The 21,735-nt window shown below is 42.5% G+C and overlaps 1 protein-coding gene across 2 annotated transcripts in view; it reads left to right on the plus strand.

The window, feature by feature from the left end:
• KIF4A (kinesin family member 4A) overlaps window positions 1-20,245 on the plus strand; it is a 124,022-nt gene extending 103,777 nt beyond the window's left edge. For both annotated transcript variants that reach the window (XM_045472699.1, XM_045472697.1), the window contains 9 exons: window positions 4,540-4,669; window positions 5,846-6,016; window positions 6,399-6,506; window positions 7,526-7,603; window positions 7,960-8,058; window positions 8,597-8,779; window positions 17,436-17,552; window positions 19,056-19,178; window positions 19,451-20,245. In XM_045472699.1, coding sequence (XP_045328655.1) covers window positions 4,540-4,669; window positions 5,846-6,016; window positions 6,399-6,506; window positions 7,526-7,603; window positions 7,960-8,058; window positions 8,597-8,779; window positions 17,436-17,552; window positions 19,056-19,178; window positions 19,451-19,651 — 1,210 coding nt within the window. In that variant the 3' untranslated portion in view covers window positions 19,652-20,245. The remainder of the gene's footprint in view (window positions 1-4,539; window positions 4,670-5,845; window positions 6,017-6,398; window positions 6,507-7,525; window positions 7,604-7,959; window positions 8,059-8,596; window positions 8,780-17,435; window positions 17,553-19,055; window positions 19,179-19,450) is intronic.
• The last annotated feature ends 1,490 nt before the right edge of the window (window positions 20,246-21,735 follow it).

Genomic DNA, 21,735 nt, shown 5'->3' on the forward strand with positions numbered 1-21,735 from the left:
AAGAGAACCTATCAATCCAGTGATTCAAAAGCTTGTTTTTCAAAGGCTTTCTGATGGTAGAGAAATGAGAGAACATAGCAATTCTTTTGAACCACACACTTCACTAGACATGTTGGGTACATTTTCTCATTCCCTCCCTATGAGGTATTATTACATTTTATGTGGTATTATTCATTTGACTTTAAAGATTAAACAGGGGCACCTGGGTGGCTCAGTCAGTTAACGTCCAACTCTGGATTTTGCCTCAGGTCATGATCCCAGGGTTGTGGGATCAAGCCCTGCATTGGGCTCCTTGCTGAGCATGGAGCCTGGGATTCTCTCTCTTTCCCATGGCCCCCACCTGTGTGCTCTCTTGCGCTCTCTCTGTCTCTCAAATAAAATTTAAATAAAGATATAAACAGAAGTTCAGAAATCTTAAGAAATGTGCTAAAGGTTATACAGAGTTGGGATTCGAAACCTGGTCTAATTCCAAAACACATGCTCTTTATGATGCACCACATCTTAGTATCTCTGAAATGCAGAACTGGCTAAAAACAAAATTTTAGAGGAAGTCAAGAACTGATACTAAAAGAGCTACAGTACAGAAGGAAGAGAAGTTTAGATATCATCAGCAAAGTAGATATATAAGGAAAGTTATCATAAGCATTAAATTACATTAGTAAATAAAGTACATAACACAGTACTTGGCATATTAGAAGTGCTCAGTGAACGTTCTCTTTTTCTCCTTTTCTGGCTCTAATACCATAACTTATGCTGCTCTAGTTACTATTACTATCTTTTAAGTATCTATGATATCTAGAAGGAATCAAACTTTGACAGAGATTTTAGAATGTCTTACGATAATAGAATTGTATTGCCCAGAAGACCTTAAAGATCATTTAATTTGTTTTTAGCAACACACACTAGCTGTTTATCTTTGGATACATCTATAAATCACTCAACATTTGAGTGTCTGCTTTGTGTTGCACTGGATGTATGCAGTTGGGATATATAGAAAGTAGGTGGCATTCCTTGCTCTGAAGTAGAAATAGTATAATGATATAGTGGTGTGTTGGAATCATTTGTTAAAATTTCAGGACTGTGTAAACCATTGATAGCTTGCCACACATTTATGCTACAGAAACTAGCAAAAGCTACAAATCAGGTCTGGTTTTTTAAGTGTTGGTTGTTAAACATTTACCTGCACACCACTGTGCATAATTAAATGATTAAATGTTAAACAGGTACCAAGTAGAGAGTAATGAAACAGAGGTGAGTTTAACCAAGGGGATTTTCCTAAAGTTGATGAGACATAAACTAAATTTTAAAAGACCTAAGGGACATGAATTATCAGAGGAGACAGGAAAGGCCATATGACCAACTGACAGTTCTGAAGTGTTCTAGCTCACCTCTTCCGAGAAGCCTTCCCTGACTCTTCATCTCCCATTAATCCTCCTCTTCTCTAAACTCCTTCAGAACTTACAGTACCCAATCATATGGTACAACAGATGTGTCATCTTTATATTTGTTAATTTTTTACATTTATTAGTCTTGTTGATATAAATTGATCATAAGCTTGTTGAAGGAAAGGACTATATATTACACCAGAGTTCTCAAAGCGTGGCCCACAAACCCCTAGGGGTCTCTGAGCAATCAGAACTATTTTCATAATAATATTATGACATTTGCCATTTTTACCATATTGACATTTGCCATGACCGTGCAAAGCAACAGTGGACAAAACTGCTCAGACCTGGGGCGCCTGGGTGGCTCAGTCGGTTAAGCGTCCGACTTCGGCTCAGGTCACGATCTCCTAGCTTGTGAGTTCGAGCCCCGCGTCGGGCTCTGTGCTGGCAGCTCAGAGCCTGGAGCCTGCTTCAGATTCTGTGTCTCCCTCTCTCTCTGCCCCTCCCCCGTTCATGCTCTGTCTCTCTCTGTCTCAAAAATAAATAAACATTAAAAAAAAAAATTTTTTTTTTTTTTTAAATAAAAAATAAATAAATAAATAAATAAATAAATAAATAAACTGCTCAGACCTTAGCTTGAATTAGAGCAGTGGCACAAATCTGTACTAGCGGTCACCACCACACACTCTCAGCTTTTATTTTTAAGTCAGTTTTACTTAAGACTGGCTTTGATAGGGGCACCTGGCTGGCTCAATCGGTAGAATATGATACTCTTGATCTTGGGGTCATGAGTTCAAGCCCCACATTTTTTTTAAGTAGTAAAAAAAAAAAAAAAAAAACAAAAAGAATGGCTTTGTTAAAGCAGTAAAAATTGTTAATTTCATTAAATCTCAACCCTTGAGTTCAAATCTATTTAGTATTCTGCATGACAGAACGGGAAGAACACAGACTACTTGTGCTCTGTGCTAAAGTCTGAGAGTTGTCTGGAGGAAAAGCACTTGTACGATTGTTTTTCCATAGAACATTAGTTGTCTTTGAAAGAATGACTGACAAACTATGGTTATTCAGACTTCAGTACTTGGCAGACACTTTGCTGAAAAGTGAACAGAGTGAGCCCGTCGCTTCAAGGAAAACAACTGGCAGTGTTTATCACCAAAGTTAGAATTCGAGCTTTCAAGCAAAACTTAGAACTTCGGAAAATTTTTGTCTGCCACTATTGAGCTTGACAGTTTTTCATAACTTTTCTGATGAGACCAGTAGTGATGTTAACAATTTTTTATTTTTTTATATTACATCATGAAATGTGTTCGCATTTGGAGACTTTGCATCACTCAACATTCTCCAGATGATGTTACAGAAGCCTGTAAGGGTAAAAGAACCATTGAGATTGCAAGATAGACCGATGGATTTTAACATAAGGGAGTAAGAAAAGTTTACTAGTAATGGTTTCCAATTCCACATTTCAACTTTAGGGAACTACCACTTGCAGGGTTTTAGTATAATCACAAAGAAGAGTATCTATCCACAATTACCTAAATAGGCTATTAAAATGCTCCTCCTTTGTCCAACTACATATCTATGAGAGGCCAGATTAAAGACAATTAATAAAGATGTTAATTTCAACCAGAACACATCACAAAAGACTGGTTGCAGAGGGAGATGTGAGAATCCAGCTGTCTTCTATGAAGCCAGATATTACAGAGATTTGTAAAAATGTAAAACAATCCCACTCTTCTCACCAAATTATTTTTTGTTTTAGAAAATGTATTTTTCATAAAATATATTACAATGGCTTTTTGTTATCTTAAGTGAATTAATAAATACTTAATTTTTTCTCAGTTTTACTTTCAATACTGTAAATACCTATAGGTATAATGTATATAAACAGAGTTTCTCAGAGGTCCTCAGTCATTCTTAAGAGTGTAGAGGGGTCCTGGGGCACCTGGGTGGTTCAGTTAGTTGGGCATTTGACTTCAACTCAGGTCATGATCTCACAGCTCATGGGTTCGAGCTCCACATCGGGCTGTGTACTGACAGCTCAGAGCCTGGAGCCCGCTTTGGACTCTGTCCCCATCTCTCTGTGCCCCTCTCCTGCTCGTGCTCTGTCTCTCTCTCTCTCTCTCTCAAAAATAAATACTTAAAAAAAAGAGTGTAGAGGGGTCCTGAAACTCCAAGATTTGAGAACTGCCACCTTAGATTATTTTGGTACCCATCTTTTATAGTACCTTACAGAGCAGCACGTCACACATATGCTGGTATACTACCTTTCACCAGACACATAGCAAATTTGAGAAGGAAGCTATTAACGAAACTGCATTATTGTGTAAACCTTGGTCTCAGGCCATACCTGATCTGAAAGTATCTGTAAGTTATAATCAGGGTCAATGGTATCCAGTCTTCTTAGAAACTTCTCAGTCCTGTGCCAGGCACTTCAAGGTAACCTCTCGCAACATTAGCCATATGTATCAATTTGGTATTCGGTCCCAGCAAAGAACATTTACCTGCTTGTTCTTTTGAGATTTGTTTTTCCTTGAGGTCTCCAACATGACTCTTACTCTTGCATGGTTGAGCCACTATATCACAGTCTGAACTTAAATGGCCTCAAGACAAAGTCATATTACAGTCAGTGCACTACAACAAAAGCCCTACTGATACAAATATTTCCAAATCCCACTATATGACCCATTTATTTCGACCTGTATTTAATGAAATAAAACCAAGATAGTCTCTTGGATTCCCTTTGCATCAAGAATGGAGATACTGTATAAAATCCTAACCAGATAACTCAATCATTATTTAAAAGATATTTAACTGAGGGGCGCCTCGGTGGCTCAGTCAGCTAAACGTCCGACTTTAGCTCAGGTCATGCATGATCTCGACTTTAGCTCAGGTTCGTGCCTCGCATTGGGCTCTGTGCTGACAGCTCAGAGCCTGGAGCCTGCTTCAGATTCTATGTCCCTGTCTCTCTTTGCCTCTGCCCCACTTGTGCTCTCTCTCTCTCAAAAATAAACAAACATTTTAAAAAATTAGAAAAAAAAGATATTTAACTGGTACCTCCATCCATAAAACTATTTGAAGTTTCTCCATAGAGCTCTTCCCCTCTTCTTGGTGTTAGGGATACTAGCAATGAGTCTCACTGTTTCTTCCCCTGAAGGAGTGCTCAGATTGCTGACCTACAGCAGAAGTTGCTGGATGCAGAAAGTGAAGACAGGCCAAAACACCGCTGGGAGAGTATCACCACCATTCTGGAAGCCAAGTGTGCCCTGAAATATTTAATTGGAGAGGTAAGCATCACTCTTCCCTACCAAGAATTAGGGGTCTGTCTTGGTAGGTTGAAATAAGATGTTATCTTGGAATACTGTCATAGTGCTATTGCCACTTTTCATGCTGGAAACTGCAATGACACTAGCATTAGAGAAATCGTTTTATGGGTAAAGGCTGGTGTGGACAAGTACAAGCCATTCACTTAGAAAAATATAGGACTTACAAACTGATACCTGTCATGCCTGACGCGTAGAAAGTACTCATTAAACATCTGCTATTATTATTGGGAAAATATCAGGATGCCATAGTAGGCCACTCATTAAACATAAGCTCTTATACTTACTGCTTTTTGAAACACCTATGACATGTATATTCAAAAAGTTTAAGATACAATCTAGAAAAGAGGAAACCTAATCATCTTTTCACATGTAAAGATGAATCCATCTTAAGGAAAATCCATCCTCACTGACCCTAAAATAATGTATCATCTTACATTGCCACAAGAGGGACTGAAGTTGATCAACTCTGGTGACTGAGGCATTTTCACTTTGAGACAAGCATACAAACTCCAACTCTGGAAGTTTGAGCAATGTTATCCTTTATACATTTTTTTTATTGGGTGACCATATTTGCCCTACCAAGGCAATCCTGTTTAGTCTTATGAACAGTGGTATTTATGATGTTCACAGTGTGGGCCAGCAGAGACTATAAAACTAGGCCAGCAAAGGATATCACTGTAGCCTGAAGAGCCAGATCAACAGTCCCAGCTAATGTGTCTACTAGTTTCAACATGTGAACACAGACATTCTGAGATGGGCCATAATTGGCAATAAGGGTGTGTCCTATGGGTTTCTCTTTAAGACGAAGGAAGAAAATCTTAAATATCAGAACTTGGAGTTGTCAGATACTGTTTGTGTTCAGTTTATTCTCACCTGGAGACAGAGCAAGAGATTAAATGACCTCAGCAGTGGCTTCTAACTCTAAGAGATCTATCTCAACAGAAATACGGGCTCTTGGCCTGGGTAGCGTTGTTACTATTCGGTGGGAGATTCCATATGACATAGAAAAAGAAGAATGGACTTGGACATGGAGGAACTCTTCTCAGTCCATTTCAGGAAAGCTGACATTTTCCTGCCTAATGAATGGGGAAAGGTGGCCATTCTCCAAATAAACTGATCTTCTTTTATCCCTTCCAGCTGGTCTCCTCCAAAATACAGGTCAGCAAGCTTGAAAGCAGCCTGAAACAGAACAAGGCCAGCTGTGCTGACATGCAGAAGATGCTGTTTGAGGAACGAAATCATTTTGCTGAAATAGAGACAGAATTACAGGCAGAGCTGGTCAGAGTGGAGCAACAGCACCAAGAGAAGGTAAACTCTGGCAAGCCAAGAAGCTATACTGAGAAACAAAGGGTCATTGCTTTTTGTTATTAGTTTTAAAAAGATAGTGGGGAGAAAAATTTTTTTAATAAAAAGATAGTAGGGGGGATATGAAGTTCCCTTCAAAAGACCCCGTAGTCTTTTCCAAGTTTTGCAAGCGAGGAACTTGAGAGAAATTACTTGTCGAAGTGTACACATACAGTGGCTCTTAGCCTCCAGTGTTAAGACTGAGAGTAACATTGTGGCCGTGCTTACTACTTCAGGCCATGAGAACAAAATGCAACCCGTACTTCTAAATCAGAGGAGTCATCTGGGTCCCTGCTTGAACTAAGCCGGAATTCCTTTTTCCTCTTTCGTACTCCTTTGTCCCTAGGTGCTATACCTGCTCAGCCAACTGCAGCAAAGCCAAATGGCAGAGAAGCAGCTAGAGGAGTCGGTCAGTGAAAAGGAACAACAGCTGCTGAGCACACTGAAGTGTCAGGTATGATAACGAGGCAAAGGTCTCCAGAGGTGGGATCCACAAGCCTGGCTGAGAATCCTGTCTGATTTACACCATTGTACTTTCAGCAGAGAGTAACCACTGAAAAGAGATTTATACTAGTAACCTCTGCAGCCTTTTGGCCCTATCTGATCAATTTAGAGGTATTTAGAATGTAACCACACATAGAATAACCTCCTTCGCGGTACAGAAATGACGGTACATACTCCATACCAGACTTTGAGGCCTCCTGGTTCCTTGCCTCAGCCCTGAGCCCTAAAAGAGTTGAGAAAGTTCAATCATCCCACAGAATCCTAGGGGCATTCAGCTGTCTCTTCCTGAGCTTGTTTTGAGCTGAGACCTGACATGTTTGTAAAGTGCCTGAGGTCTGAATCTCTTCCAGAGGCTGGGAACACCACACCCTTTAGTAGCATGTTGGAGCACTATTTTATCCAACTTAGAATCTTTTTTTTTTTTTCCCTGAACCACCAGTCTCGAGAGTTTCCTTGGCACCTCCCATCGAAGACATAACCAAACTAGTTAAGGTCGTATGCACGAATCATGAATCTAGTTGTCTTAAGTGCCAGGAAGTTTAAGTAGGCTTATGAGAGTAGCAAATAAAATGCCTAGCCTGTGTTTAGAACGGTGAACAAAAGCATCTGTCGACTTGAAAGAAACAAAGCTAACTGTCCATTTTGGTCTCTTAATCAGCATCCTGATGTGAATGAATAAGGGATGCAAGGCTAGAAAACAGAAAAGAATAAGGAAAGCATTTAGGGCAGAGCACATGGTTCCTGTGAGTGTGGTCAGGACGACTTGGGAGTGTTGGAATAGAAGTGGCATTCAGGACACCTAGGAACTGGTGGGAATCAGGCATTTTTCTGGGTGCCAATGCCTGCTGTGCAAAAACCATCTGCTGCCAGCGACTTGGCAGCAGTATGTTTTCATCTATGTGAGTTGTTTGGTAACCCACATGTAGTGCCCAAAATAACCCCACCTATCACTGCACTATCTGGAAATAGGATGAAGAACTTGAGAAGATGCGAGAAGTGTGTGAGCAAAATCAGCAGCTTCTCCGAGAGAATGAAATCATCAAGCAGGTAACACAGCTTCCCACCCACTTTAATAAGCCCTGGGAGACCCTGTTGTAATTGAGGTCAGCTCTTGGGAGCAGCCCCGAGTATGATGAGTTGGCTCTATTTTTGAGGTCTGTGTCAAGTTTCCATGTAATACAGTCATGTGCATTTCAAAATGGTATAAACACACATTTTTTAATCTGCTCTTTTCTGAATCTAATGCCGATCTTCTAAAGTGAGTCCTTCAACCTACTTTACTATTAACTTGCCTCACTTTACTATGGTTTAAATTAAGCTATCTTAGGAGTCTTTATGTTTTAGCCATTAACATTCCCAGTGGCTGCCCTGCAGCATACACTATGTGTTTTCTTTCCGAACAGAAACTGACCCTCCTCCAAGTAGCCAGCAGGCAGAAACCTCATCTTCCTAAAGATACCCTTCTATCTCCAGACTCTTCTTTTGAATATATCCCACCTAAGGTAAACTGCTCAGTGCTGGTAATACCTGCACATGGCCACGGTTGGGGGTGAGTGTGCTAATTAAGTTCGTCTTTTAGAAGAGGTTGAGAGTTAAAAAGCCCAAATTCCAGCGTCTCAATTTTCCTTGGAGTCCCAAACAAAACTACAGTACAATCTCGAGGAAAATAGGCATTCTCCCTCCCCAGAAGGCTGACTTTGGGCCATTTACAGGCATTATGTAACACAACTGAGGAGAAACAGGAGAAAAGAGCAGTGTTCAGCTGTCCATCCAGAGATACTTATCTCATCATATCATGAGTCCCTCTTTCTTCCCTCAGACTGCTCAGCCTCTATCCCTTCAGTTTCTATCCCTTCAAAGACTCTACAAGGCCAAAGGCTAAAGCAGAATTTCTTCTGATTGGTAAAGCCAAGGGCATATATTTGAGGGAGTCTGAAAGCTCAGCTCTGAGAATATAGCTGGCAGTGGCTACTGGGAAGATATGATCTACATGTACTTTTTAAATGTTATTAAATAATTATTCCAAACCTTTTTTCTTAGCCCAAACCTTCTCGTTTTAAAGAAAAATTCCTGGAGCAAAGCATGGATATCGAGGATCTAAAATATTATTCAGAGCATTCCGTGAATGAGCCTGAGGACAGTGCTGGTGACGATGATGATGGAGATGATGAGGAATGGAAGCCAACAAAACTAGTTAAGGTGTCCAAGAAGAACATCCAAGGGGTAGGAGGCAGCTCTCATCTCTGTCAGGGGTCCTAGTCATTAGTCTCTACTGCCAGTGGGAAGGTGCTGGCCCCATACCCTGCCCCTGAGCCCCTGAATCCCATTCGAAGGCATTTGGCTCCGTGAGGAGTCCTTGTCAGGCCAGCTCTATATGGAACCTGGGGCTGGCAGAGAAGGTTGCCTGAGTGCACAAGATGGCTGTTTTCGTATTTTCAGGTTCTCACTAAGTCTGAATGGGTAGTAGTGTTCCATACCATTTCATTGAGGCTGATTGAGGGATCATAATAATCCTTCATATTTTTATAACACTTTACATTTTAGAAGCCATTCTCATATATGTTCTCCCTTTTCATCATCACAAATAAAATCCAGTGAGGTATTTATTATTTGCATCTTACAGATAGATTTGAGACCCACAGGAGTGAAATGACCTTGCCTAAGGTCATAAAACCAAATGACAGGATTTGAAACCAAATATTCCGACTCCAAATCCAGTCAGTTTCTACCATATCATGGTCATACCAGTAACAGTTGCAGACCAGAAGCTAAGTAGGAACTTCATCTTCCTTGCCTACTAGAGTGATTGTGTTCCCTAGGCTGAGGGCCAATAGGAATTACAGAAAGGGCTAATAATTAAGCTCAAACACACCAAGTTAAGGTCAGTTAGAAACAATTTGACTTTGAGGCATGCTTATTTACTTCCACGATGATAGTCCTACATAATTATCAAACCTACATGTTTCATGTTGTGAAATATTAACTTCCCAGGCACTGTAGTTCACCACTACCCCAGATGTGCCCTGTAGCCACATTCCAGTTAAAGAGAACAGTTCACAAATTAACCCTAGCCAGCTTCCTGGAAGGTTACTTGATTTCATCAGCTGATTGAGTCCCACAAAGGGAACTGAGCCTTAGAAAGCCACAACACCAGAGAGAAGCAAGTCATGAGGAATAGACTATCTATTAAGTCATTTGGGAAGAGTCATCAAGAATGCAACATGTCATGTGCTCTTAGTGGGACTAAGAGCTCATCCTTAGCCTCAGAGAGCTCATAATCTAATGGGAAAACAAGGCAAAGAAATAGAAGCATACCATAGAACCTGAGCCTATTCATCTCAGGGAGATGGACTGAGGGATTTTTTAAAATAAAGCTTATGTATTTATTTTGAGAGAGAGCACATGTGTGAGCAGGGGAGGGGAAGAGAGAAAGGGAGAGAGAGGGAAACCCAATCCCAAGCAGGCTCCGTGCTTTTAGCAGGACAGCTGACACGAACCGTGAGACCATGACCTGAGCCAATATCAAGAGTCCTATGCTTAACCGACTAAGTCACCCAGGCACCCCCTAAGAGTGACTATAAAGCCAAATCAAGTAGATACCACTTAGGAAGATACCATGAAAGAGATGACTATTATTGCAGTATAAGACAGAAAGGGAGGGGAGCCTGGGTGGCTCAGTCAGTTGAGCGTCCGACTTCGGCTCAGGTCATGATCTCACACTCCATGAGTTCAAGCCCCACGTCAGGCTCTGTGCTGACAGCTCAGAGCCTGGAGCCTGCTACAGATTCTGTGTCTCCCTCTCTTTCTCTGCCTCTCCCCTACTCATGCTCTGTCTCTCTCTGTCTCAAAAATAAATAAAAACATTAAAAATTTAAAAAAAAGACAGGGAAACACAGTCTTGGAAGCAAATTGAGAGCCCATTTCTGACACAATGAATAGCATATTGGAAAGACTCAGTTATAGAGGGACAGGGGGTTGGGGCACTTACAGAAAATGGGGCAGAATATGTCTGACTTTTCACTCACTTATTCAACAAACGTTTTTGGACTCTACTATGACTGAAGCGGAGAGCATGAGCTGAATGTAGACACAAGGGTCAGCTAAGTAATAGGAAGCAGAGTTGAGAAGTATACACAGAAACAAATGGTAGAGGACCTAAAACCCCTGGGAAGGCATTTCCAGATGTGAAGCAAATGTGTGTATATTTGTGCTGTAGACAAGTTTATGTATTATGGCACTGTGGCTCCAAGCGTAAAAGGGAAATATAGAAGTCTGGTAAAAATTGCAAGTCAGTGTTTGCTATCAGTAATAAATTCTATGTCTAAAACAGTGAGAGACTATTCTTTTCTAGGCTTTTCTCCTGATTTTGTAACTTCAGAAAATATAACTGGGCATTAAGGGGAAGGAGTTGGCATACAATCTAGTTTCTCCCTTTTGGCAACCTCAAAGTACGTGGATGCTATGACTGCTCTCTGATCAGATGTGTAGACACATTAGTTACAGACCTTGACGCTTTGCATGAAGGCCATCATATTTATTGTTCCTACCGAGCTGAAATGGCCTGATGTTATAGCACTAGATTGCTTCAAAGGAGACTGCAGCAGGTACCAAACTAAGGACTCGTCTAGAGCTAATGCTGAAAAAGTAGGCTTCCTCACTCAGCCATGTTTCCTATATGTACTAAGGAGATGCTGAGGGATAGGCCATGTGCTATAGTAAAAATAATAGGTTCAAAGCCAGGTAGACATGGATTCTAGTCTTTAGTTTGCCACTGGCTAATTGGATGACCTAAAACAGGTCACTTAATCTCCCTAGGCTTCAGATTCCTTATCTATGCAATGAAGGGATTAGACTACAGTAGATGATGTATAAGGTCCCTTCCAGCACTAATATCCTGAGTCAAAGTAACAAAGTTGTATAAATATGGTTTTTTTAATTAATTAATTAATGAGTTTTAGTAACACTACCTTTATATGGTGTTTTATGGTATCTGAGAAGTTAAAAGAAGGAATATATGCAAAAACACCTTGTGAAGAATCAAATATCATGCAGGTATTATTAGTAAAGCACCATAAGCGGGGCACCTGGGTGGCTCAGTTGGTTAAGCATCCGACTTCAGCTCAGGTCATGATCTCACAGTTCATGGGTTTGAGCCCAGCATCGGGCTCTGTGCTGACAGCTCAGAGCCTGGAGCCTCCTTCAGATTCCGTGTCTTCCTCTCTCTCTGCCCCTCCCCACTCGTGGTCTGTCTCTCTCCCTCTCTCTCTCTCAAAAATACATAAGCATTAAAAAAAATTAAAGCACCATAAGCATTTTTACAAATAGTCATTTGTCCCTTTTGGCAGAAAAGAAGGGGCAGGTATTCTTAATCTCTACCTTAGTGATGAAAAAATGGAGATAAACTTGAATGAAGTGACTTGTCCAAGGTCATACCAAGTATTAAATATAGGACTAGAGCCTGAGTCTCCTGTCATAGCCTGGTATTCTTTTAAATTTTTTTTTTCAATGTTTATTTATTTTTGGGACAGAGAGAGACAGAGCATGAGCAGGGGAGGGTCACAGAGAGAGGGAGACACAGAATCGGAAACAGGCTCCAGGCTCTGAGCCATCAACCCAGAGCCTGACGCGGGGCTTGAACTCACGGACCGCGAGATCGTGACCTGGCTGAAGTCGGACGCTTAACCGACTGCGCCACCCAGGCGCCCCATAGCCTGGTATTCTTTATGTTAATGTTTTTACCAGATCTTATTTTGAGATTCAGTATAATACTGAAATCAGTGCTAGAAGAATTAGGGACTCTAAAGCAATAGTTCTCAACCCTGGCTGCACATTAGAATCCCCAAGGGAGCTTTCCAACATAAGGAGCCTGAGACCCACCCCCAAATATTCTGATTTAATTGGTCTGAGGTGGACCTGGTCTTTTTGAAAAGCTCCCCAGAGATTTGTATGTAGCCAGGGTTGCAAATCACTGGCTTAAAGGAACCCCAGAGGTCTTTCAGCTCTACTTCCCACTCTATATAAAGAATCCCTCTATTATAGTGGTTCTCACCTGGGGTGTTGGGACATGCTGGTGGCTTGATGGCTGTTGCAATACACACACATGTATACACACACACACATGCCATGTACCACAAACATATATATTTGAAGTCATGGCTGTGGCAAGGTCATGTTCCCTCTCGTACGTTCTGATCTGGGTCCTGGTGGGAAAGAGAATAACATGAAGTTATAGCTTGTGAAACGGCATTCATGCGAATGCATCTGTCATGTGTGTATCATGACTATTCCCATAATACCACTATCAGGTGTTTAGCCTCCGCCTGCTTGAAAACTTCTAGTACTGGGAAGCTCACAGCCTCATAGGGCAGCGCATCATAGTCCACTAACCGTTAGGAAGTTGTTCCTTGTTGAGATAAAATATACTGACCTGTAAATCATCCCAATAGGAGATGGCTGTGTAAAAGTCTAGTTGTTCTTCCTCACGACAGCCCTTCAGATACCACTCTCATTGTATTATCCCTTTGGATAAAATAGAGACACATTGACAGGATAATAGAGTGTGAGGCATTTAGATGAATTTGTGAATGGTCAGAGGACCATACCCAGGCTACAGTAATCAGTGGATCACTGTCATCTAGTGAGTTGTCTCTAGGACATGTCATAGAACTTTGTCTTTTGTCCTGTCTTACTCAAAGAAACAAGATTTTTTTCGTCATAATGTCCGGTATTGGCAAGGGCGACTAATGTGGGCATTCCTCTCTATTGCTACTAGGTATGAAAATTGGTGTGCGTCTGAGAGGCAATTTGAAAATATGTATCAAAAATACAAAAATACACCTGGCCGGCTCAGTCAGTAGAGCATGTGACTCTTGATCTCAGGGTTGATAAGTTCAAGCCCCACGTTGGGTGTAGAGATTACTTAAAAATAAAAATCTTTTTAAAAAATACTTATCAAAAATCTTAACAATGAGGGGTGCCTGGGTGGCTCAGTTGGTTGAGCATCCGAATTCGGCTCAGGTCATGATCTTGCAGTCTGTGAGTTCAAGCCCCACGTCGGGCTCTGCTGACAGCTCAGAGCCTGGAGCCTGCTTTGGATTCTGTGTCTCCCTCTCTCTCTGCCCCTCCCCCACTCATGCTCTTTCTCTCTCTCGCTCTCTCTGTCAAAAATAAATAAACATTAAAAACTTTTTTTAATCTTAACAATGTTCCTGTCCTCTGGTCCAGTAATTATACACATAGGACTTTATACTAAGGAAATAGTCACTGGTACATAAAAAGATTTATTCATTCAACAAATCTTTTGTGAGCACCTAGATATATATCAAACACTGTTTCTAGGTGCTAAGGATACAACAAACAAGACAGGTAAGATCCTTGGCCTTACAAAACTAAAGACATTCGTGTGAAGAGAGACACACCATGACAAATAAATAAAATAATTTTAGATGATGATAAGAGAGAAACAGAAATATAGTGAAGCCATAGAGAATTCTGGGGTAGGAAAAGAGTGCTTGGGAGAGACCTCTCCAAGGAGGAAGATGCTTAAGCAGAGATCTGAACAAAGTGAAGGAATAAGTCAGGGAAAAGAACCAGAGGGAAAACATTTCAAAAAAAGGGAACAGCAAATGCAGGAAAAAGCCTCAGACAGGAATGAGTTTGGTTTACCAAGGAACAGCTGAAAAGGCCAGGGTAGCTGGAGAGTATTGAGAAGTGGGAGAGCGTAATACAAGGTCAGGCCAGAGTAGTTAGGGGCCAGATCATGGAGGGCCTTGTCAATGGTGGGAAGATTTAGATTGTGTTTATGTAGCAGGATATATGTGGTAACATGATTTTGTAATAGGAAATACTTTCTTTGAAAACAATCTTAATGTCTACCATTAGGGGGCTGGTTAAATAAGTCGACATTTTCACATGACAAAATACTATATACAGCCATTAAATATCAAAAATCACGCTTTTGATTTTCACATTTTATAAAGAGATATATAGTAAGATCATCAGGAAAAAAGATATTATAATGGTTTCTTTTACCTTCACAACTACAGAACAGTGGTGATGGTTGTCATATGAAAGAGACATAAGGACTTGAATTTAACTGTAAACTCAGTATGGATTCACAAAGATCTGACAAAAGAAAGAAAGCTACTGTGATTTTTTTTTAGACCTCATTAACAAGACTGTTGGATCCGTATTAAGGGAGTTGTTTGTGTCAATCTACCTCACAACAGCCACACCACATTTAGAAAGTTATGCTCAGGGCACTGGGGTGGCTCATTCACTTAGGTGTCAGACTTCAGCTCAGGTCATGATCTCACAGTTCATGAATTCGAGTCCTGCGTCGGGCTCTGTGCTGACAGCCTGGAGCCTGCTTCAGATTCTGTGTCTCCCTCTCTTTCTGCCCCTCCCCCACTCATGCTCTGTCTCCCAAAAATAAAATAAACATTAGAAAATTTAAAAAAAAAAGAAAGTTATGCTCATGTCTGGATGTCACAATTAAGGATGAACTTGGACAAATTGGCATATAGCCACGGTGGTGAGGATTCTTGGAAACAATGTCATGTGGTGAATCATTGAGGAAACTAGGTCCATTTAGCTTTGAGAGGATCTGAACAGAGGGGGACTGGGGAGTGGAAATTATACTCAGGATAAGAACAAGAATGCTGTGAAAGTGGAGTTAAACTGATCCCTTATCATTCCACATGGCAGAATTGGATCCTCTGGTCAGAAGTTACATAGAAACTATCCTCATCTCAGGATAAATAGAGCTTCAGATAATTAGACCAGGGACATGAGAGAAGGGCTTCAAATCAGGCTCTAGATGGTTGCTGAGGTCTCTTCTGACTCCAGTCTGTCATTCTGTGAGCCCTGCCACCTATGTCTCTTCCAAGCCAAACTATCCTTCCTTCCTTCCTTCCACCATTTCTCTTATAACATAGCTTCCTATAATGCTAGTCACCTGCCTCTTTTTTTGCTTAATGTCCTCTTTATTAAACACATACCCACACGGAACTCCTGAATATGTCCACAAGGAAACATACTTACTGATTAAATGGGTTTAATACACAGAAAGCACTTATAACAGTGCTTGGCATACATTAATGCCAGCTATTACTATTGCAGCCTGGTTGGTAAGTGTGCTCATGGCACGATGAAGAGTGTGACTACATCATGGTGTGTTCGTAGAATGAAAATGAATGGAACTGGGGACACCTGGTAGCTCAGTCAGTTGAGCGTCCAACTTCGGCTTAGGTCGTGATCTCACGGCTCATGAATTCAAGCCCCATGTAGGGCTCTGTGCTGACAGCTCAGAGCCTGAACCCTACTTCAGATTCTGTGTCTCCCTCTCTCTCTGCCTCTCCCTTACTCATGCTTTGTCTCTCAAAAATAAATAAACATTAAAAAAAAGAAATAAAATGAGTGGAACCGGAGCAATGCATGTCAACATATGGTAATATTCCACTTATATGAAGTTTAAAAGACGTAAGATAATTCCTTGTTTTTTTATGGAAACTCATACGTGGTACAAAGACCTGTGGGGGAGTGATAAACACCTAATTCAAGAGACTTTGCCCCTGGGAGAGTGGGAGGTGAATGGGATCAAGAAAGGGTAGGTAGGAGGCTTCAGTTATATCTGTATTTTAGTTATTAAGGGAAGAATAAGAACATGAGTGAATTTTTTTATTGTCTGTGCTTTGATATACCTGAAAAAAATTATCATGCCCAATATAAGATGATGCATCATTTCAAATGGGATCTGACTGATACTGAGTCTAGTGAAGCAATTGTTCCCCATGATTTCCAAACTCCAAATTTCTACGTGACTGATTTGCTTTTTTTTTTTTTTATTTGAGAGAGAGAGAGAGAAAGAATATCAAGCTGTCTCCACAGTCAGCACAAAGCCCAATGCAGGCACTCGATACCAGGACCCTGGGATCATGGCCTGAGCCGAAATCAAGAGTCAACCAACTGAACCACCCAGGCACCCCTGACTCATTTGCTTTTTGACAGGCATTTCACACTGTTGACTCATGGAGCTTCCTGACACCTCACATCCTTAGGCCCTTTTTGCACCAACTGCTTTTAAGCCAGATCTATATTTATATGGCTGATGTGGAGAGAACCTAGATGCCAGACTTATGTTTATCCTTGTTATAACTTTTCTTTCTACTTGCAGCCCATAATTCCAGCCTGTCAAAATATTTTTGAATTGTGATTCTGATATCTTACTTATTAATCACCCTTCCAGTTTTGTGTCGTCATTACAGCCGATAAACATGCCTACCTTGTCAACAGGCTATGAGATTCAAATGAGATTCTGTATTTATATATATGAAAGTACTCTGAAAACTGTAAAGTGCCATATAAAATGTAAATGACTTTATTTCATATCATCGGTGATTTATTAAAACGTTGACTGATTCAACGGCTGCAGACGTAGCCCAGGCTGACACTGAACAAGCTGTAGAACTGTGAGTTGGATGCAAGTACAGCTGGGTAGATCGAAAGATATCGAGCAACTATACTCAGTCCTTAAATATACCTAACACTCCTACCATCCAACTTGCAGTTCTTCGCTTTGACCATAAAATTGTCATGAGCGTCTTTGCCAGTTAGCCTGTGTTATCATGGTATCCCTCTAGTATCAAAACAAGAAAATGGATCTGTCTACCATGACTTGTTCTTAGACAACCTCTCGTGGTTCTGATGATCATTGTTTCACTAAAGAAGAGGGGACTGAGGAGATAGAAGCATGGTAAAGTCAATGGTACTTTCCATTTTTTTTTTCTGAAAAGGCTTGCAAAGGAAGGGAAGGCATGTTAAATTAGTCTTCTAACTCTTTTGGTAATGTGTCTTTCTTTCTACACACCCATTTTTGCAGTGTTCCTGCAAGGGCTGGTGTGGGAACAAGCAGTGTGGGTGCAGGAGACAAAAGTCGGACTGCGGCACGGACTGCAGCTGTGACCCCACAAAGTGTAGGAACCGTCAGCAAGACAAGGTAGGATCGGCCGTCCCTTCAGACATCCCGCCAGTTCCCACCGTCGTGAAACCTGGAGTCTCCTGCCCCTTCTCTGGCCCTCTGCAACCAGAGACATTTCACTTCTCGGTCCTTCTTCCTCGCTGCCAGCCTGTTCACAAAGCCCTTTCAGAAACCACAGCCTGTCCCAGGAGATTTCCAGATATGCAGCTCCCCACCCCAAGCCTTGGCTGTAAAGTTGTGGTGCCGTTTCTGAGGCAGAAACAGGGAATAGGAAAGCAGGCAACTACAGGCACATAGACATGCAGGACCAAACTAGCCCAGAGGCTTAGCTGAAACTATAAGGGCCACGTGGCAGCTTCCAGGAAGGAAATTAATCCTTCTGACATCTTGAGAAATTAGTTGCTTAGACCCTCTCCATGGGAACCAGTTATTCCATGGCTCTAGGAAAGACCCACAGGAACTTGGTCTTTCAAATAGTCACTGTTGTGGGCCAAGTTAATTGTACCTGTCCTCCTTATATTCCCAGGAATAGCAAACTCAGGGAAACAAAGATTGCCTTACACCTACCTGTGCTCATGGCAAAAGCCTGTTCCTACAGCTCTCTATGTGATGTACAACAACTCTAGCAAGCTTGATGTAATGATCGTTCGTTCATCATACATTTCTTGAACATCTACATGTGAATGGTTCTGCCGGCTCTTCTATTAAAATGACTTCTAAGGAAGATAGTCATTAGAGGACTAACGTGACAAGCTGGGGTTCAGGCTAAGAATTGTAGAAGTAGCAGGGATTTCTGTTCCCATGGCTTTTTCAATTTGGGTTCTGGAGTCTACCCTAGTGGCTCCATGGAAGTACTTCTTGAACCGAGGACCATGGCCTGGCTCGGTTTGACCTCATGTCAATCAAAGCAACTTGCTCTTTACTTGTTTATGTATTGGGCTTCCTCTTAAGAATTTTGGTTGTAAAACCACTGATCTAGTCCAATGCTCCCATTATACAGAGAGGGAAACTAAGACCCAGAGAGAGATAAGCTTAAGTGACTCACCTGATATTCCACAGCTGGTCATGACAGCTAAAATTAGACCTCAGGCTTCCTGACTCTCAATCCAATTCTGTTTCCATGACAACAGGCTATAATTCTAATCTGAGCTCTACCACAGAGTCTCCTTGTTACCTAAGTAACTTTTCACTCTTGGCCTTAGTTGCTTCTCTGAAAGGAAGACCCAATACAGGCAACACCCTATAGACATGCTAACAAGGGTACTGCATATTATAGAGGGTGGAAGATTAATCAAAGAAATGACTAAGGCTTGGCCTTGTTTTCAACCTTGCTTTGTGATATCCTACCCAGTCCTTTGCCTTCAGAGGCTGCTAGCAAGGAACCCCAAGCAGGGGTCTCCCTGAGACTTGCTTAGACTGGCAGATGAGGCACTCAGAGCTGGTACCTCTCTGGTTAAAGGGGAGCAGACTGATTTTGTAACCCTGGTAGCCACATTTCTAATAGGCCTGTCTGATTCTCAGGATAGTTTGGGCACTGTTGAGCCCACCCAGGATTCCGAAGGCTCTTTCAAACTGGAGGACCCCACAGAGGTTACCTCAGGATTGAGCTTCTTTAACCCTGTCTGTGCCACTCCCAACAGCAAGGTAGGTGGGCTAAAGGCAGGCATTTTCAACTCTATTAGCATTCCTCTCTGCATTAGCTAAGACAGGGTGCAGTGGGAGAAAAGGGGGCAGAGGTATGATCAGCTTGCTGGGAAGTGGGACTTGTGCATAGGCCAGTCTTTCTTTTTCTTTTCGACAGACCGATCTTGGGGGACACCTCATACTACAGTGTGCTGAGCATTTGTAGTGGGGAGGCTGAGCTGAGCCTCTGCCCCTACCCAGGATCTAGTCATACCTGTCTCTGTCCTTTCTAGCTCCTCAAAGAGATGTGTGATGTGGAGCAGGTGCTGTTAAAGAAGACGACTCCAGCTGCCTCTTCCCTTGGCCTCCCAGAATCGAAACATGTAGCAGAATCCCAAGAAAATAAAGCTCCAGGGAAGAAAAAGAAACGAGCTCTGGCCAGCAATACCAGCTTCTTCTCTGGCTGCTCCCCTATTGAAGAAGAAGCCCACTGAAGTTGGACTTGCCATCTCTTCCCCAGTCTGGCTTGGGAGATACTTTCAGGTTGCAGCCAGAAGGAGTTTTTTTAATGACTCCTCTGGATTTCAAGGCTCTTGCTGTTGAAAAAAAAGGGACAGCCTGTTACCAAAAGGGAGGAAGTCTTTGTTAGATGTTGGCCCTCACTCTCCAGCCCCCTGGTCCCAGACTACTGCTCTCTCTTCTCCAGAAAGGTGCTAAGCCACCTGCTGAAGAGAGAACCAACTAACATTCTTGATGACTCACTGGGAATCAAATCCTCAGTACCAAGCTAGCCCTTTCTTATTTGTGAGCAGGTAAGGCCTCCCCACTGATGGGGATGAGGCCAAAGCCATCTTACCTCTGGGTTGTCTCAGCTTAATGGCAAAGCCTGGCCAAGGTTGGAGGTTTGGCACCGATCCTTCATCCCACATCAGGCATGGAGGCGCTATTTGGGAGATTTCCTGCCCTGACCATCTCTGGATTTTAGGTGTTTTAACAGTGCACTCAGTTGTCTTCCATGTTGCTGAAGTAAATGAAATCTTTTAAAATGTTAATATTAAGTACATAAATAAATCTTAGTCTAGCCACTATTTGGAAAGATCCTCTGTGCTACAAGGAGAGATACCTGTGCTCCTCAGCCCCCGGGAATGCTATCAAGGAGAATCGGTACAAGTACCCAAGCCTCATTGCCTTGTGACAGCTAACCTGAACCCACATTTAGCTTACACCAAAGCTTCTTGTGGGAATCTAGGGTGACCGTGGTAGCTGTTCCTAATGCCCTAGAGCCTGATTTCTTGGCATAGCACTGGTGTGGGACCACACTGCTGCCCATTCCCAGGACAGCACAGTACTGGCTGCTTGTTGTCTCCTTTGAAAAGGGAAAAGGGGGTGTTGCTTTCTCCTTACTATGCATCAGTGTTCTCCATCTCTGCTTCTAGTGAAAACGAAAACGAGGCCAGCTGTGGAATGCCAAACAGGCTGCTGACTGGCCTTGTAGCCTTTTGAGGAGCTTGCAAGCCCTGGGCTAACTATCCATGCTTTACGAATCCCAGTCCCCTCCCCCCACCCAACTAAAAGCTCCCAAAGCACCCCCTAGAACTGGGCACATGAAAGCCAGGGCTCCTCTAGAATTTACCAGACCCCAAGCAAAGGAAACTGAAGGATAACCTGTCTAAAATGAAGCCTGCAGGAGGACTAGGTGACCACGCAGCCCTCTCTGGCGTCCTGCCAGCCAGCAGCCCAGCTTCTCTTTGCATTTTAATGACGGGGGAGCAAAGGAGCCTCTGCCATTGCCAGCTAGAGCCCCTGGATACAATGGGAAGATGGAGGGGGGGCAGCTCTTGGCATAAGAGAACTAGTCTTCCTTCTCACTGTTCCAAATCCAGTACGTGTCGGGGGAAGGGTAAGCAAGTTTATCCCCAATGAAGACTTTTTTCCCACCATCACTGCAAGCCCCCCAGGCTTTGAGCCACTGCATTAGCCAAAAGGTAAACAGGGAAGGTCAGTCAAGCCAGTCCCCCAGCCCTCCTCTCACCCGAGCCCTGTGCGTGCGTTAGCACTAAGCTGACTATTGCACGCTAGCCAGCCTTCTCCTGCTGATGGTATGTATAGTAACAGCATCTTTCAAAATTCATCTTCCAAAAGCTTGTGACCCTCACACTACACTCTGCAAATGATTCTTGGAAAGAGACTTTAGATACCTTGGGGACAAGACAACAGAAATGACACAAGTTTCTACATCCTGAATCATCAGCTCCTGTCTGGGGTGATAGGGGGAACGGGAGGGCTGCTAGAGTCTCTCGGGAGTCACAAGGCCCATGGAGACCCCTGGTCCAGAAACAGGGCAACCTGCTGCCCGGAGTTCAGGAAGTAGCTTGAAACCCTGTATCTTCTAGATGTACCTTACAGAAATAGAAATAGGATCCCCGGAGGAAAGGGAAGCTGATGAATCAAGGCTATCCTCCCAGGGAGCTTGAGGGAAATGCTAGACTTACACACACACACACACACACACACACACACACACACACACACCCCTTCCCAGGGGGTTGACTGGGCCCCCTCTTCTCACTGCCAAGTT

The sequence above is a fragment of the Leopardus geoffroyi genome, chromosome X, assembly GCF_018350155.1.
Source record: "Leopardus geoffroyi isolate Oge1 chromosome X, O.geoffroyi_Oge1_pat1.0, whole genome shotgun sequence".
Taxonomy (NCBI): domain Eukaryota; kingdom Metazoa; phylum Chordata; class Mammalia; order Carnivora; family Felidae; genus Leopardus; species Leopardus geoffroyi.